This window comes from Siphateles boraxobius, unplaced genomic scaffold (genome assembly GCF_051911475.1).
Source record: "Siphateles boraxobius isolate OS27281-9 unplaced genomic scaffold, OSU_SipBor_1 11, whole genome shotgun sequence".
NCBI lineage: Eukaryota > Metazoa > Chordata > Actinopteri > Cypriniformes > Leuciscidae > Siphateles > Siphateles boraxobius.
Genome location: NW_027508711.1, coordinates 4,048,869 through 4,068,014, shown reverse-complemented (window position 1 = coordinate 4,068,014; position 19,146 = coordinate 4,048,869). Strand labels below are relative to the sequence as shown.

At 35.4% G+C, this 19,146-nt stretch overlaps 1 protein-coding gene across 1 annotated transcript; it reads left to right on the top strand.

Annotated features, from left to right (window-relative positions):
• The first annotated feature begins 667 nt into the window (after window positions 1-667).
• On the top strand, window positions 668-18,390 carry agpat2 (1-acylglycerol-3-phosphate O-acyltransferase 2 (lysophosphatidic acid acyltransferase, beta)). The gene is made up of 6 exons (XM_077194238.1): window positions 668-1,157; window positions 10,314-10,447; window positions 10,685-10,860; window positions 11,265-11,360; window positions 15,686-15,758; window positions 15,916-18,390. The coding sequence occupies exons 1-6, from the start codon at window positions 979-981 to the stop codon at window positions 16,071-16,073; spliced, it is 816 nt and encodes a 271-aa protein (XP_077050353.1). The 5' UTR covers window positions 668-978; the 3' UTR covers window positions 16,074-18,390.
• Window positions 18,391-19,146: the final 756 nt, after the last annotated feature.

Here is a 19,146-nt window from a genome sequence, read left to right as displayed (position 1 = left end):
TTTTTTCATACAATATTGTCAAAGCATAAATATACACACAAAGCAACAGAAAAAAATAAAGTGCTCGTAATGTTAACAAATACACTTTTATTTACTTCATTTAGGCCTATTTCTATTTAACAGTTTTATCAAGCTAACTGTAGTATTATGGTAGTTTGCAGTGTTGGGTAATTAATTACTACCATTTACATCTTAAACAGCGTAGTTAGATTACTGTACTAATTATCTCTAAGCGGTATTGCATTACTTATTACTTTATAAATCCCATCAACCTCGAACAGTCGAACAATACAAGGATAGACACGAAACTGCCCTATCAATTCTTTCAAACAAGAAACAGGCCTACAATTGCATAATTTATTCTTGAACTGACCAAAGTGTGTAAAGGGAGAAGGTTACATTAAAACATAAATTTTAACATTAGGTTTTCATGTTAAATCCACTACTGTTTTATATAGAATTGTTGTAGTCTATACAGTATTTAATGCAATTACATCAGAAGTAACAAATTCAATTACAGAAAAATTAAGAGTAATCCCTTACTTTACCTTTTCAAAAGAGGGGAGAGTAATTAAATTACAGTAATTAAAATACTGTTGGAAAGTTGATGGGAGAGTCATTAACAAACTCTAGACAGAACAAGTTCAAAGAATCGGTTCAAAAGAACGATTCGAGAATCGAACACAGCTAGTGACACACACTCCATACGGCCAAAGGTTACACTCAGAGGCGCTCTCAGTGGATAACCCACGCCTGGCTCTCTCCATAAACCTCCGGTACTGGTTGACATCCCTCTCGTTCGCGTGATATTACGTAAACGTCTAGCAGGAGGATCGGCAAAGTTGCTCAAGTGTGCGACTTGGACGTGGTGTCTGATGTAGACTCGGTTCTGAGTTAGTCTCGTACGGTCTTCCCTCCGCGTCACACCGCTGGCCTTGTATCATTTCTCGACAGCCGAGAAAGGCGCTGGTCGCGGGTATGGATGCCGTGTGGATGCTGGCTGTGCTGCTGGTGCTCCCGCTTCTGTTATGGACCAGTAGCACGTTCGTTTACTATTTCAAGAAGTGCTTCTATGTGGCGTACATGATGCTGCTGGCCGTTGCCACCATACCGTTGTGCATTCTGAAAAGCGGCGGCAGAGACATTGAGAATATGAGGTGAGTTGTCAACAACGCAAGTCACACAATGTTTCCTTTTCTACACTCGTGGATTGATTCAGGACACTGGGCTGCCATTATATGTGGTTATTGGATGTTATACAGAAAATCTCGCTATCATAATATAGGTTATATTGTATTTTAAGACTGGAACATTTGCTATACACATGCAGTCACCTTTTTTATCGTTTACACGCCCGATTCATGGGTCAAATCGCATGTTTATGTACCCACATATGCTTATTATGACTGAAATGTCGATGCATTTGTAAAGGAATGCAGTGCATCCGTTCACCCCGGACAGATGTTCGGATCACGGTAGTGAATCTTTTAGCCAGCTCGCTAAGAACACATATGTAAAGAACAGTCCTATGTATCGTATATTTAACTCGAAATAATAATTAAATAAGCTCTGTGTATTTTATCTATACACGATAATGTAAATATGCGGTTAGAGCGCGTGCATATTCCACTTGTAACGTTATGTGTTTAACGCTATCAGGTTTAGCGTCTCGTGCAAGCCAGAGATGGCGACCAAAGCGTGTGTTTGTTTTCTGATGATGTGGAGGAAAGGTGTGAAACGGTTCTGGGTTGCTTTACTAGTTACATGCTCTGGTTTGTCAGATACAGGACTTCCTAGTTGTATTAATGAGGCCATGATGGATTGGTTTCATGGCTCAGCTGGTGCAGAGTTCATCCTGGTCGATGGTGCTAGATTAAACCAACAGTCACACTTTTTTCACACAGTGGACAGTTGATCGATGGAATTGCGGAATCCATGCCATCAGTTTAGAATCAATGTTCGCGCCGAATTTGTTTTTGAATGATTTCCGTAATGGTCTAGAATGTCGCTGCCATGGTAACGGACGTTCTAGAACATCGGATCTCTACACAGAATCTTCTAGGACCTCCTGTCAAAGTCAAGATTTAAACTGATTAACAGAAACTATCAATACGTTAAAGGGTTAGTTCACCAAAAAAATGAAAATGATCCCATAATTTACTCACTCCCTAAAAGCCATTCTTTGGTGTATCACTTTCTTCTCAGTTTCAGACAAACACTATCTGAGTTATATTAAAAAATATCCTGGCTCTTTCAAGCTTTATAATTGGAGTGAATGGTACCTGAGATTTTGAAGAAAAAGGTGCAACAACAAGGTACCATTCGCTCTCATTATAAAGCTTGGAAGAGCTATATATTTTAATATAACTCCGATTGTGTTTGGCTGAAAGAAGTCAAATACAGATACACCTAGGATGGCTTGAGGGTGAGTAAATATGCGATCATTTTTGGGTGAACTAACCCTTTAAAATTAATTGTGATTTTGTGTGTGCAGTTTTGTTAAATGAAATAGAATAAAGCAAATAGGCCTACCTAAAAAGATTTGTTAGTTTAGTGGTTTTTGTTTGTGATTAAGTGACCGCAGAAGTGATTTTTAGCAATTTTACTTGATTTAATTGTATTAGGCTAAATATATTACTATAGCATGTCCACCCTATTTGAGAGCCACTGTTCTAGAATGCAACCGTGGAATGTAAATAGGAATGTAGTAGTAACTCTCTTTTACATACATCTCATTGAATATTTTGATTTAAGTTATTTTTGGCCTCCCATAGACATTATTCACTGCAGCGTCATCTTTGATTTTTTTACGTGTATGAAAGCTATGCTGTCAGGGATAGACATACATCTCTTCAGTGGGTTGTACTATTATTTTATGTGTTTTTGGATTGTTCTGCTGACGAAACACTGCAAAAATATCTTTCCAAGAGATTTCAGTAGACAAAAAGCTTCAGACAACATAAGCTGTGGAAAATTATAAGTGATCTGATTTATAATCAGTATAAATTATACTGCTTTTTAACTTTCCAGAATGCCTTGTCCTGTAGACTTCCATTGTAAATTACAAACTGAGGTGTGAGTCAAAATTATTTTCTTAATCTAGAACTGAAACATTTAGTCCTTTATTGAAGCATTTTTACAACTTGGGGTCCTCAACAGAAGTAAGTTTGGAGACTTTTTTCTTTTTTTATTGCAATTTGGCCCTTAAAAAATAGCAAAATCATTGTGTATAATGAATATCAAGATGCTAAATTACAAATTAACATGAATGTTTTCAGAAAATAGTATATAAACTTGCATGAGTGTGACCTTTTTAAAAGTAAAAAAATTCTATGTGTCAATTAGGAGGCCATACAATCTGCATGCATGCTAATGATTAAAAACAATAGCAAAAAGTTGTTTTAAATGTAGTATGCCTTGTCACACATCAAATACCATGTCAAGTTTATGTCAACTGCACACATAAGCCAAGTCACCTTTATTTATATAGTAATATACTTTCCATAAATACTGAAACACAGTATTCAGTGAATATAAATACACTTTATGGTACAATCTGTACGATAGCAGATTGTTCAAAGCAACTTTACAGTGATAAACAGAAAAATCAATATGCAAATAGAATTTAACTCTGCTGTAAAGCAGCTCTAAAAAGACAAGTGTCATTGTTCAGCTGAGGTCAATTCAGTCATTGTTAATTCTGTTCAAAAACTGTGTAAAGACTAAAGAGCGTCAAATAAAAAAAAGACAAATGAGTTAAATTCAGCTATAAAGCAGCTCTGTATAAAACAGTGATGTCATCATCCTGCTCAGTTCAGTTCTCATCCAATAGTGTCAGTGCAGTCAAATCTGTAAAATCGCTGAATATTAAGTGTCCCCAACTAAGCAAGCCAGACTGGCACAGACAGGATCTCTTGTGTGATATGAAAAGCAGCCTTGTGTTTGTGGCCTTCACTAATAGTGTGCATGGGATACGAAAATCAGAGACCTGAGGTCCGACTGCGTATGCACAAAAGTTCCTGTCAGCGCCTGTCCCGATGTTCTGCAGGTTTTAAATATGTTTGAAAGAGACTATTTCACGTGTTCACTAAAAACTATTTCTGCTCTTCATAACAGTCGGTTCATTCGCACGCAGGGTACAATGAGCACACTGGGCGCCATAGAATAACAGACATCCGTTTATTGCAGTCGTTAATGCAATCATCTTTCCCAAGTGGAAGTTCACTGATATTTTAAACTGCCTGACGTGCCTGTTGTTTAGTGATTCAAGCTATCAGTGCCATGTGTAGGGTTTGTAGTTTGCGACGTTACCCGGTAATTACGCCAGGAGAGGGTGAGCTCATGTGTCCAGGCTGGTGTTGACTTACCGTACCTCGACTATCGAGTGTTGACGTGTTGTCATGCGTGCAAAACATTGTACATACTAGAATCTGATCGTGGCAAATATGTGGAAACTACTTTATGCAAGCTTAAGTGTTTTGGTCATGGCAATTAAGGGTTTAACTTCATGACCTAACACCCTTTTTTTCTCTCTCTCTTTATCAGTGTGATAGGAAAGAGGGATTGAGCCACAATGGGAGATGATGCAAGGATTCTGAACTTATTGGGTGAAAGGGGAGAGCTAACAAGGCTAATAGAGATAAGAGATAAGAGTCAATAGAGCAGTTTCCCAACCACTGTGACAGGTTGTCAGGTGTGACATGGAGAATGATCAAATTCCCCCCAAAAAAGAAGAAAAATATAAATGAAAATAAATGCTCCAAATAAGAATATATTTCCGCTGTCGGGCTGAAATTTTGTATCTCTAAATTCCGTTGTTTTTATTTTATTTTAAGCATCAATGCTACTGGTCATCCTTTACACCTGTATGTGGGTTTTTACAAATAATGAACCAATGAAAAGTATTAAAATGAGCTTTGCTAACTCCATTGGATCCTCAAACTGTCAGTCAAACCTCATAACTCCACCTAAATCTGTCATGAATGAAGTGCTGCTCGCAGGTTGGAGATAGGTCGCTTCTTGTTTGCAATGCAAAGGTAAACAGAAACAGCGTTTTCTTTATTGGAGAAACACTGCCTGTAAAGGCTAATGCTTTTTTTTATATTTAAAGAATGGAGAAGAGTCTTGTCTGGTATTTGCTGGCGCAGCCAATGTACTGTGTTAAATATCCTGTGCATAGCACTTCATCTTTTATATCATGATATTTTGTCCAAAGTATTCAACAAGAAAAACTGAGCCCCCACATATCAACAATACATTTTATAACCTGTAAGTTAAGGAAAACCTAATGTGATGCATTTACTGTCTCAGATACTGCCATTCTAATGATGACTCCATTTGATCTTGATTTTCATAAAATGTTAATATTAAAATGACAAGTGCAAGTGTCTGGCCATATATAAAGCCACAAAACCAACTTTGACGACTCAGTGTTTAATTATTTAAACAACAGGAGGTTTCCGCCCTACAACGACGATATGAAAATGTGTCGTTGTATCATGACCAACAACATCTAGAGACAATCATTTTATTCTTTTTCATGTGCTTAAAGTAAATGAGGATTGAAGATTTAAAACTTCAAAATGAACACAAAACATTGTTCCAAGTTTTATGAAGTTATGCGATGAGGATCAATTTTTATTTGTTATTCACTGATTATTTTCCCCACTAGTGAGTTGATATACGCTGCAACCAGATCATTTTATTTATTTTTATTGTAAAATAAAGTTGTTCGTTGAGTCAGTGAGTTTGAGAACCAAATGAGTTTGATTTTAAGACAGTAATAGAATAATTGGAAAGGTCTGACTCAAAAATGACTTTTACATGAGCCTTCATTTTATAACTTCGGAAGACTTGGAAGGAATATGTTGTATTATAATACTTCAGTGATTTTAAGCTCCAGTCCCCATTCATCGTAATGAATTATTTTGAAAACTGGCCTGTACCAGTTTTACCTTAGTATCATTAAGATACTATAACAGTATTCTTTTCTTTTCTTTTTTATTTAGATTTTTTTTCTTTTCATTTTAGTAATTTTGTCATGTTTTTATAATTTTAATTAGTTATTATTTTAAATCGTTTTAGTCATTTTAGTACAGTAGTTAAACTAAATGAAAAATTAAAAATGTTGCAGCTATTTGATATAAAACAAGTTTAAAGGTTTTTAATATTTTAGTTAACATTTATTTTATTTCAAACAAGAAGATGATTTTTACAGTATGATTTTAGTTAAGTGTAATTACCCTGGCCTGTGCGTTATTGAGAATATCTCCTTTAATGTTTCACAATAGAAATGAAGTAATACAGGTTTGAAATAACATGAGGGTAAATGAAGACAAAATAAACCTCTCAAAAAGACTGCAGTAACCTTCAATTGGAGTTATTGTGTGTTCTTGAGAAGCTACTCGTGAAGTTTAACATCTATGATAACAGCCAAGCTTGGCAGGGGTTAAACTCTTGTTCCGTTGTGCTTGTGTACTAGGTTAATGTGTCAGAGCACAGGTTGACATTTATGATTACAGAGTTTATTTATGATGTGTGTAGTAACAAATAAAATATGTGTGCTGGTCCATAGCTGGTGGTAAAAGAGTGTGGGGTTTATCATGCGTGTGCAGGGTTGATGTATTTTTGTAGACCAAAACCTAGAAACAAGTAAGCAGACTTGTTTTTCTGTGATGTATATTGTGATATGAAAACAGTTTCAGCACTTTTCAATTTGAAAAGTGCTAGCTTTGCTGTCTTTGTTTTAAAGGTGTTAAAAAAAAAACACACACACCTTGGCTTGTATATCTATTTTCGTCTTTCTTTACAATGGTCACAGTGAACCGTCACAAGCCCCTAGCAGTAAATATCCCACTGTGATACAATGGATCACAACTTTGACCTTTTCTTATAAGACCAAAATGCACTTAAGGGTGGATTTAAGTTTCATACACTTGTGTGTTTTCATCACTTGTCTTGTTGCCCTTCGACTGAAAATTACAACCAAAATATATCAGTATATATTTTTTTTTAGTTGTGTTGGGCCAAAAATAGCAACAGTAAGTAGCTCACAAAGTGCATCCATTTGACGTCATCGATGCAGAATGCACTGCGCACCTAAAATGGCGCCCCAATTGTCCAAAATATGTATAAAACGATGTTGATGTATTTAAAATAACGTAAATCTTTCATGGGGTTTCTACCACGTATTTCAGTAAGAGACATAATTTACGTGGGTAAAAAATATTGATTTCTCAATATTAATCGATTCTCATTTTTACGGAGCGCACATGATCTTCTCTTCCGCCTTAATAATACCAATTACAGCGCGAAATAAACATGAAAGAGCATCTAAAAGTGAGTTAAAAGATAGAGAACAACTTATCGAAATCCGTATCATGTCACATGAAATCGCTCAATCAGTGTTTTAACCGTGGAAAGACGTCAGTTAAACAACTTGTAAACAATGTCATGTAACGTCACATTTACCTCAGAAAAAAAATGTGACCATAAACTCGTTAGTCAGCTAGAAAAATTAACTCTAGAGAGGAGAATTTTGATAAATATATGCACCATATTATATATTCATTATCATTTTTAATGTTCTTCAATATTTAATGCTTGTTTGAATAAATCATGACAGCCACCATTAAAATGTTTATAATTCATATACTTTCTTATTATAAAAATAAATAAAAGTGTAATTTAAGTGTTTGTATAGCTACAAAACAGTTAATTTTTACCTTCAATATTATAGTAGGCTAATGAACTGACTCCATAGTGTACAGGATTAGTTAAGAGATTTGTTTTCCTTGAGAAATTTGCCATGTATTGTACCTGATCAAAACAATCAATATTGAATCAAATCCGAATCGAATTGCAAGCCTGTGAATCAAAATCTGTCGAATTGTGAAATTTGTGTCAATACCCAGTCCTAGTTGTATTAAGCCATGTGAGCCACAAGTCCTAATACCTGGAGTTTCCTTTAAGGCCCCAATATACTCACGTTCATTTTTTCGTTCTTCGTTTAGGGGTAAATTCGAAATTAAAAAAAAAAAAACGCAATTCCAAATACGTGACCAGGGATACACTGTTAGCGAACATCCGACACCGACCACACTGCTTAGAGCGAAGTTTAGATGATTATGTAAATATTTTTGTTAGAGTACATTCTTGTTGTTTGAATAAGAATGCATAATGCACAGTGGTGGTACAGTGAAAGTATTAGATGCAAATGCATTTTGATTTAAAAAAAATCATTGTACTGATTGATTATTATATTCATATACTATGCTACTTATATGGTACACTACAGTTCAAACGATTGGTGTCAGTAAGTTCTTTTCTTTTAAGAAATGAATACTTTTATTCAGCAAGGATGCATTAAATTGATCAAAAGTGAATGTTTATAATGTTACAAAAAGACTTTTTCAAGTTAATGCTGTTAGGGTGAAAATTCAGCTTTGTCATCACATGAATAAATAACATTTTAACATGTATATTAAAATAGAAAACTGTAATTTAAATTGTAATAAAATTTCACAATTATCCTGCTTTTTATCAAATAAATGCTGCCTGAGTGAGCAGGAGAGACTCAAAAACATTTAAGAAATCTTACCGACCCCAAATGTTTAAATGGAACAAATGTAATTCATTTTTCTTCTTGTTCTTTATACAGTCACATTTATACAGTTCCTATGACAGAGACATTTTCGTAATGATGAGGTAGGTGTTAAGCTAAATGAATTCAAACAATTCAAATAAACTTACAGTAAAAATTGCAGTCCGGATTTATTGCAGAACAGGCCCAGACTCTTGTTACAAAACGCACATGCAGTGACTGCTAAGAGCGAGATCTCTGTGCGGGGAGCTGTTGTTTACCATTCACAACATGTCAAAACTCAAACCCTCAGGGTAATTTCACAACCATCATCACTATTGAGGAAGCATGTAATGGTCACAAAGATTCATGTCAAAGCATTGCTGAAACTAATGCCTGTGTAAACTCTGGAAACAGACTTGCATTTTTATATTTATATATTTATATTTTATGTTTGGTAAATCAAGCATCGCTTTACTATTGCTCATACCTGGTACTTATCATTGGGGGTAATAACCTCTAACCCTAAGTATTTGAACACGATTCATCGTATCATCTTTCAGGATCCTGAAATGTTTGAATGAATGTGTTTTGTTGACTCTCTTCAGCTGCGGTGTTGCATAACCACAGATGTCTTTTGCCCACATTTGCTCCACTTATTCACATTACTGATATGAAGCTCTTATGTGTTCAAAGGTCTCACAGACACTGTATCTGTAATCTCTCTGTTCTATCGCACAACATCACAGTAAACGTCAAATAACTCAGAAAATTTAGAAATTACAAAGAATTTTTTATTTTCTTGATTTCTTTCATTTTTGATGTGCTTTTGTCACTTTTATTTATATTTTTTAAATATTACTATTTAGGTTTAATTTACTCAGTTTTACTTTTAATTTGTATTTATGTGCAATTAGTAATTTTAGTTCTTCAATGTCAACTCGTCAACTCAACAACACAATTTCAGTTAGTTGCCAAGGCAACTTTTAATTTTCATTTAAAGTTTTTCATTTAAAGTTTTTCATCTTATATTTTATTAAAATTAAAGTAGTTCACTTTTTAAAAAACCTTTGCTGATAATTTACTCATCCCCATGTCATCCAAGATGTCCGTGTCTTTCTTTCTTCAGTCAAAAAGATATTAAGGTTTTTGAAGAAAGAAAGACATGGACATCTTGGATGACATGGGGGTGAGTAAATTATCAGCAAAGGTTTTTTAAAAAGTGAACTACTCCTTTAACAAAATAGTTTAAGTTAACTATAAGAACCTTGTTACACACATACAAGTGCATTCATACATGTTAGCTTGGATAATTATTGCACTGAAATCTTGGGTCACTTTAGGTTGTCTAAACATGTTGTTGTTGTTGTTTTTATTATCTAAACAAATTTTTTGACCAAACCATTTTAGAATTTTGAAAATCAGTATAATTACATGGTGCTTGACATATATTATTAGTGTTGCAGTCTTCTTTATGCTTGTACTTGAAGCTTGTGATTCGAAAAACAAGTGATCAAAATGTGCATTTTTGATGGGCTGTTATGATTAAAATCGAGAAATCAATATTTTTTTACTCAGCCCTACTAAAACGTTTGATTTCTGCCTGGTGAATGATAAAATGGTGGGAAAATTCTTTGCATTGAAAGAGATATAGAAGCCATATTTGTGAAAATGGATTGAGTGACTGTTATCAGTCGTGCTCTGGATTGTAATGTCTGCTTACTTCCTGCAGGGTAATCCGGTTCATGGTTCGTCATGTGAAGTATTTCCTGGGTCTGCGCTATCAGGTCAGCGGTTGGGAGCATCTACAGACAGAAGGACCCTACGTCATCATCTCCAACCACCAATCATCACTCGACGTGCTAGGTGAACCACTACACTTAATGTGTTCGGTATTACCATTATTACCTACTCTTGCCTTTCAAAACATGGTTGGGATTGCAATCTGGCAAAAAAGCTCTGGGTCAAAATCCTGTTTAAAGAGGTCTGCCAACGTGACCGGACCTGCATGAATTAGCTTCTTTCTACAGGCACACCCAGATGTCACATGATCGTGCTTGTGCAACCAGTCTTTCTGTACTGATTCTCTCCTCATCTCTGCAGGCATGATGGAGATACTGCCGGACCGTTGCACGATGATAGCTAAGAAGGAGCTGGTATGGGCCGGGACGGTGGGCATAATTTGCTGGCTGGGAGGAATCGTCTTCATCAACCGCCAAAAGACCAGGGACGCCAAGAATGTCATGAGTGAAGCTGCTAAAACCATGTTAGCCGACCAGGTCTGTCTTTACTAAGTCTCCCTGACAATTCATTCAGCTCAAACCATGTTAATTGATGCTATATGCTCCTATTGAAGTGTAGTTTCCTTTTTGATTGAAAAAAAAAAAATCACATTTACATGTTGTCATTATCATGTGGCCTACCAGCATCAGTTGGTCTGCCATCCTCCAAATCCTCTTTTTTTTTTTTTTAATCCATATTGAGAAAATAAATAGGAAATTACTTATGTTGATTTCTGAATACGAAACATTCTAACAACAGCAATGATGTCATTGTAATATTTTGCATACTAAATTGTGGTTTGGTACTTCGTTGCATCTATTTATCCATCTATATTTTAATTGTCAGTCATTTTCAGTGGGTGCTGCAAAGAATCTCATTTTGTGTTTTAAACTTTCTGTAGATCCGTTTGTGGGTGTTTCCAGAAGGCACACGGAATCAGAATGGCGGGCTTCTTCCTTTTAAAAAGGGAGCGTTTCATCTGGCCATTCAAGCACAGGTGAGTGTTACTCCAGAACACCTGTGCTTAAAGGACAATTCTGGCCAAAAATGAACCTAGGGGTAGATAACACATGGGCACCGAGTCGACCTTTCTCTGAGATGCGTTTCATGATAATCAAATGTACCCAGTTTTAGCTTTAAAGGGACATTGTGTAGGAATTTCTCCCATCTAGCGGTGAAATCGTATTTTGCATTCAAACGAATTGTGCTCTCCAGCGCCTCGCTTTTTCAAATGCGTGTTGCATCTACGGTAGCTGTTATGTACCAAAAAGCTATGACAGGATGTCTTCAAATAGCACTTCTTCAAGTTTTCCTTTGGGTGAACAGGTTTGTTATTTCAAACAAACTGCAACTTGACACAACGAACAAACAAATGTTACAGAATGAATAATAACAGTGCGATGCAGCCTTTTAAACTTGCCGGGGCCGTGAAGCGCCTCTCACTGCTGCTTTCAGTTACGAGCCGCTAGTATATGGAAACGCGTTGGCCTAGTACTTTTTGACCCTCTCTGCTATTATAGTTTTTCAAGATGGCGAAACTACATGGAAGCGTCTGTGGACCTACCCATCACATGTATATAAAGATAATAAATTCTTCGTTTATGAGGATAAGTCAGATAATTGGCAGAGGTATTTGTACACGATTGAGGACATATTTATGAATAAAAATATTGATTTTATATAATAAAATGCCTAAAAAACGACACATTGTCCCTTTAATTTTAGTTTTAACACAGATTAGCTTATAACGCTAGTATATAGGGCATAGAATAAGTAAAAATAAAAATCGCTAGTTAATACCACTAACAAGGCTCAAAATAGCCCCATACTAACACAGTAGCATACGGAGGGTCTGTACCTGCAAACCGAAGCATTGAGAACTTTGTAAGTGTACAGACAGTTTAATAAGGAGATACTTTATAAAGACAGTAAAACTTTACGTATATAGGCAGGAGCCATCTTTGGAAAACAGTCTTGAAGCACGAACGCCATGCTACGTGAGCTGAACTATGACTATCGACCGGCACGTAGCACGGCGTTCGTGGTTCGACTGGTCGAGACTGTTTTCTAATGATGGCTCCTGCCTATATATGCAAAGTTTACTGTCTTTATAAAGTATTTCCTTATTAAACTGTCTGTACACTTACAAAGTTCTCAATGCTTCGGTTTGCAGGTAGAGACCCTCGTTTATGTTAGTGTGGGGCTATTTTGAGCCTTGTTAGTGGTATTAACTAGCGATTTTTATTTTTACTTATTCTATTCCCTATATACTAGAGTTATAAGCTAATCTGTGGTAAAACTAAAATTAAAACTTGGTACATTCGATTATCATGAAAACGCATCCCAGAGAACAGTCGACTCGGTACCCATGTGTTATTTAGCCCTAGCTTCATTTTTGGCCGGAATTGTCCTTTAAAGACCCCTGTGGTTAAAATCAAGTTTTTTAATGTTGTTTAAATGTCTGTTTGGTGTTTTAAAATATACTTTAAGACAAACAATGTGCAAATTCACCAGTCAACACCATTGCAGAGTATTTTCTCCGTAAAACTGTAGTGAACCAAAGACAGTCTCAAAAACAAGGTTTGAAACGTCCCTGTTTCCTGCAGTTACAAACATGTAACCAATCCTATCAACATGAGGGGAGGGGCTTTTCTCCACTGACATTCCATGATGTTCAAAGCGTTTTGCTGATTTTTAGAAGGCAGTGGTTTGACTCTGAGATGGTGAACCGCAACATGGTTTGTGCAACACACTATTAGACGTTTGATAACAGACAATGCAAAGGCTAATCACGAATTACCGTTATGTGTCTGACGTTGTAAGAGCGATACATGCAGTAAAAGCGCATTCCCATTCTAATACATCGACTTGTATACAAGCCTGTACAATTCACTCTTCTTTTGAATCAATTTCTGGTTCAAACATTTATGGCTGAATTAAACCAGTATTTCCACTTGACATTGTTTAATGTTTTTCACAGTGGATCAGGTATTCTGAGCTGGTGTGAGTGGGTGGAGGCGGGGCCAATTTGCATATTCATTTTTACGAGTATACTAAACGAAGCAAGGGTGTAGATCAAGTTAATTTAAGTCATTTAAGAAGAAATTATTTTCACAGGAAAAGACTTTTAAATGTCATTTTGTATCAAAGATGAGTTTTAAGGGATACAACTTGATCTGATCTAACCTGACGTGTAGGTGCAAAGTACAAAGCTTAAGTCATTTACCTGGCACAACCTGAACAAGCTTGAGCTCAAAGGTCCCTCATCAACCCATGAAACCTGTGTCACGGGTCAGAGGTCATAAGGGAGACTGTCTTTACCCTTGTAGTGTTGTATGTTATCTTCACCAACAGAGGGAGCCGTTGTTTCTTATTTTCGCTCCTGTTCTAGTGCAGCCACATAGAAACTTTAACTCTTATGCAATTGATCTGCACAAACTCATTTCCAAAGCCACATGAAACATGCCTTCGGCATCTCTTCCTTTGTTGAGACTTGTGAAAAAAGTTGAAGCCAATTGGATTATATTTGTATTGGACTAATGAATCTCAAGGCGGTTTGGTCACTTAAACTACTTCCTGTTTCACTTTATAGGCTTTATTTTGTATGTGGAAAGTTTGTTTTTTTCTAATTCCCTCTGAGTTACTACTTTATAGACCCCATGAAATGGTTTTAAAGCAAGTTTTCTTCCCGTTTTTCTTTCGAAACAGGAAGTTAGGCTAGTCATGTTAACAAAATTCTTCTCTTTTTGTTTTTTTATAGCTAAACTACTTTATTGTGTTGTCAATCTAGAGAGCATTTGATTTAACCAAAAATGCATAATGTATATCTGCTAAAATGCTATTTTGTCAATTTTTTGGAGTGAACTAGCATATTTATTAGACTCAATGCAAACAAAGCCTTAAGGCTAATAGTAAAACTACATTTGTATGGCCACAAAAAATATTTTGGATAATTGCTGTAATGTTGAGACAAACCTATCAATAGCCGAATATTTGAGACTGACTTTGGGCTGGAAAGGGTTTATGTCCGCACTTTCCCCTCAGAGTTGTTGTTGGTGTAAAGAGGTTTTGAAATGAGCAGGTGGAGTGAATTAGAAACGTGAAATTATTCTAAACGCAACAAGTTCATGTGAGGTAACATTAATTTTGCAAGTAAACGAATATTTTAGAAAGCGTGTGTGTGTTTGTGGCTGTGAGTCTGAGTAGTTGTAATTAATAGTCATTTTACTTTATTCTGAACTTAAAGTCCATACATGTGTGTGTACATTTGTGTGATGATGCATACTGATATCAAAATGGTAGGCTGACATAATCCAAACCAGATGAGCATGTGAGTTAAAGGCGGACAGACATCACTTAATCTAGACCAGAGTAATGGAGCCCTGATGGTTCTCATTAGTTAGGGCAAAATATGTGAACAGTCTATGGTTTTCTCCTCTTTATCTGTGTTTAACATCTTGGCTTTATGCAGCTACACCACGTGTGACCTGACGGAGTTTTATACCTGGTCTAGACTTTGAGATGTTTAGTAGAAATTGTTTAATTTGGGGTTTCAGCAAAATATGTGAAATACGTGCAAAATATTGCTAACCTTTTAAAAATGCTATTAAAAGTTTAATTTATCATTTTACTGTTATTTGACAAGAGTTTTATACATGGAGTAATTTAATCAATTAGTTGATTCATGTTATTTCATTTATTTATTATATGTGTATATTTGTAAAAAAGAAAAATATATGCAACATATTTTTAACCCCTATGCTATCAAAATTTAATATATATTTTTTAAATATACTTTTGTTGCATTTAGCTACATTTTAAACATTTATTTTTAAATGTATATGTATATTTTTCTTTCATATTATACATATTCTTTATATATATATATATATATATATATAACTTAAAAAAATATTTAAGACATCAACATTTTAAATATTTATTTGTCATTTTATATTTATTTATATTTTTAAAATATAAATTAGTAGTTAATTATTTTACTATCAGATACCCGTTTACACACACTGTCCAGCTGTGTTGTCATGATAACCGACCACTTTTGCATCTATTATCAGTCTGGGAGGATAGTTGAGTCTGTGTGTGAGATCATATTTTTGTGTGTGAGAGCATTTCTAATCCCTGCTGATTTACTGCCTACTGCACATCGACCAACCATATCTTCTCTCTATCTATCTATCTATCTATCTATCTATCTATCTATCTATCTATCTATCTATCTCTCTATCTCTCTATCTCTCTATCTCTCTCTCTCTCTCTCTCTCTCTCTCTCTCTCTCTCTCTCTCTCTCTCTCTCTCTCTCAGGCTCCCATCATACCCATCGTGTTCTCGTCCTACAGTAACTTCTACCTACGAAAACAGAAAGAGTTCAAATCAGGTAATGCACATTACAAATGTATGTTACAGAGAAACACAGGGTTCCTGGCAGTATGTTCATTACAGCCATAATTGCCACCATTTCTACATTTTAAAACATGAATTAAAACATTTTGGCAATTAATGACTAATGAACATTTCCGCATTGTTTCTAACAGGAACCATCACTCTGAAAATTCTTCCAAAGATCGAGACAAAGGGACTGACGGCAGATGATGTCACTGCTCTCTCCGACCAATCATTCGACGTCATGCATTCGGCCTTCCTGGAGATTTCCAGCCAAGCCCCCCAGTGCAACGGGCCGTCCAGCCACTGAGCGCTGCTGTCGCAGTCTTTCTTTCTCTCCGACAACAAGGATTGCTCGAGACTACGTCGTTGCCGTGGTGACGGTAACCACGACAACCAGGCGCTTTAGTATCCTCTCCAACGGCCCGTGAAGCAGGAACACATGTCCACACAAACAAAAAAACACAAGCATTCACGTTGATTACATACAGATGTCATTTTAGCCAAGTTTTGATCTCCCGTTGGACTCCAGGGGGCGCTAACAGTTGTTTTTTTTGTTTTTTTTCACCTGGCCTGGTGTGACGCTTTGTTCCGTGTCCTTTTGGACGTCAGACTGCTTTTGTCGGCGACGGGTTGAGTTTTGGAGCGACGCCCTGAGAACGTCGTGGATGTGCGTTCGACATGCATGCATTTTTGACTTTCTATGTTTCTCTTCCTTTCACTGATCTACAAGGACTCGTTTCGTTGGTTCTTGTCGGTCGCTTTTTCTTGAGGTACTCTGCTTGCATTATGGGAAATCGGTGAGAAATATCTGTTCATTTTTTTGTTTTTCGTATGCAAGTCTTATTGTTTGCTAGAGTATTTTTCAAAGGTGAGCGCTCAAAGATGCCCTTTATTGTTTTAGACAATTGATTTCAAGGAAAATTGCTGACCAAAAATTTAATTCGGAAATGTCCAATACACTCCTGAGTAAAGCTTTTTGTGTCGTCACAACCAAGGATTTCGAAAAATGCCAAGAGATCATTCGCTGCTTTCAAGGTTAATTCATAACGAAGCTTTATCAAGTGTGGCTTCTTCCTGTGCCATGTGTCCAAAGTGTCTCAGCCGGTGGCTGGTAATGCTAGAATATTGTGAAAAACACTATTGATTTGTGATCAGGATGTTTGATTAGCGTTTAGGGATAGAAATATGTTCCGGTTGGCTTAAGTTCATTGCTTTGCTCGTTTCTTTTCTTTTTGTTTATTTTCTGGCTACGAAATATCAGATTTCGTTCATACAGATGTATTTAACATTGTTCAGTCTGATTGTTTAAAGTAGAAACCATTTACAAGTGAACTATTATTATAATAACTGATCGAATAAGTATTATCTAACACATTATATAGACTGGTACAAGGAGCCAACTTAACTAAAATGTGTTTAAGAGTCATTATTATTCAGACTTTTGATGGACGAAATCGAAAATCAGAATTTATTATACATATGTAAGCAGATGGTAGCATCAAAACCTGTTCTTCCAACACCTCTTATAATATGATCGCAAGAAATGATTATAATGTAAATCACCGAGGTTTGTAATATTTTAAGTGGATATTGACGTATAGAAAAATTATGCCGTTAAATTGCACTCTAGAAATGAACCATATTCGCAGATCATTCTTAGATCAGATATTAAACTTTATCTTAAACTTTAAGTTTTACAAAGGAAGTCCATATGAAAAATTATGAAATATATTTGAAAACTATTCACAATTTAATCTCAAAATGACCAATTATTTAACATCTATTTATTAAACAAGACTGTATCACCAGCTTATGGCAGGAAAATAATATAAATATTTGTAATTATTTCAAAGATATTTCTAATCGCGCTGCATTTTTTATCTTATATTTAATGCTTGATGTTGCGGTTCTTATTGTTTAAGAATGTATAACATCCTTGATATATGTACAATGTTATTTAAGAGGACTGAACTGTACGCATTACATTATAATGGCTCGCTGAGCTGAAAGACATTTTCAGAACTTGATTTGAACGAATGTTTGAGTTGGTTATTGCTAAATGTCCTAATAAGACCCAGTGATTATTATTATTATTATTATTATAATTATTACCACTAGTTGTACAAATTTAAATACTGATGCAATTATTGAACCCTTTTATGTTGTGTATTAGGTCACAGATTTTATAAGGCCTTTACTTTATTTTCAGTGTAATTTTTGCCCTGCTGACTGAAAACCGTGCTGCGTACACGAATCTATGTACGAAAGTGTGTACAAGGAGTTGTGTGATTTTCACCAAAGCTATTAAGGACGTGTAACAGGGGAAGCTTGTAAAAGCTCTGATTCTAAGATCCGTTAGACGAACCTGTCAGACATTTCACGGGCAGCCTTGTGTACGTGTGTATATGAATGTGTGTGTGTGTGTGTGTGTGTGGTCCATTGTGTGTGCTGAATGTGTTTGTATGGTGACCAGACACACAAATGAGCTAAAGCCCATTGTAAAATCTGTAAAGTCATATAAGACGATGATTATATATAAAAATGTTGATTGTGGTATAATCTGGATGCGAACTGTGTTAAAAACATCTAGGGCAAAGAGTTAATAAAATCGTCTGTTTTTCCAATATAAATGTTAGGATTTATTCTTGATGTCATCTGTGTGTGTTTTTCTTTATCGTTTCACACACACACAGGTTTCCATGTTTTATGGGGACTTTCCTTATATATTGTACAATATAATTCCATGTCTATTTTATATATAGTAAATAATTTTCCAAATGAGGATGTTCCAAAATGCATGTAAAGTATGACGCAAAAATGGTCTCAAAATTAATGCATTTACAAAATGTGATTACAAATGTGTAAGCTAATTCACATTAAAAGTTTATATGTCTGCAAACATCAATTAACAAACTTCTTACCTAATGCAAATAAATATGTTGAATGTAAATTTGGTTGTGCATGTGCAAACATGAGTTAACAAATGCTAAATTCATATTCACAAAAAAAAGTTTATATATTTTTTCATATATATACACACACACGCACACATATATATATATACGGTCTCGTATCTCATGGAGGAGCGGAAGCATAAGGAGGAGCGATGACAGTGAAGATCGAGAGAGGAACAGGCCTGGATTTATGTTATGTTTTGTTTGTTGTATTATGTGACAGCAGTTGTCCGTGAGGGGCTGCTGTCTTTTACTTCCTTTTTGTATTTGTTCATTTTATTATTAAAGTCTGTGAATGTTCGCCGGTTCCCACCTCCTTCTTCCCACAATAACGAACTTTGCTACATTATTTATATATATATATATATATATTTTTTTTTTTATTATTTATTTATATATGAAATCTAATTTTTTTTGAATTACTGT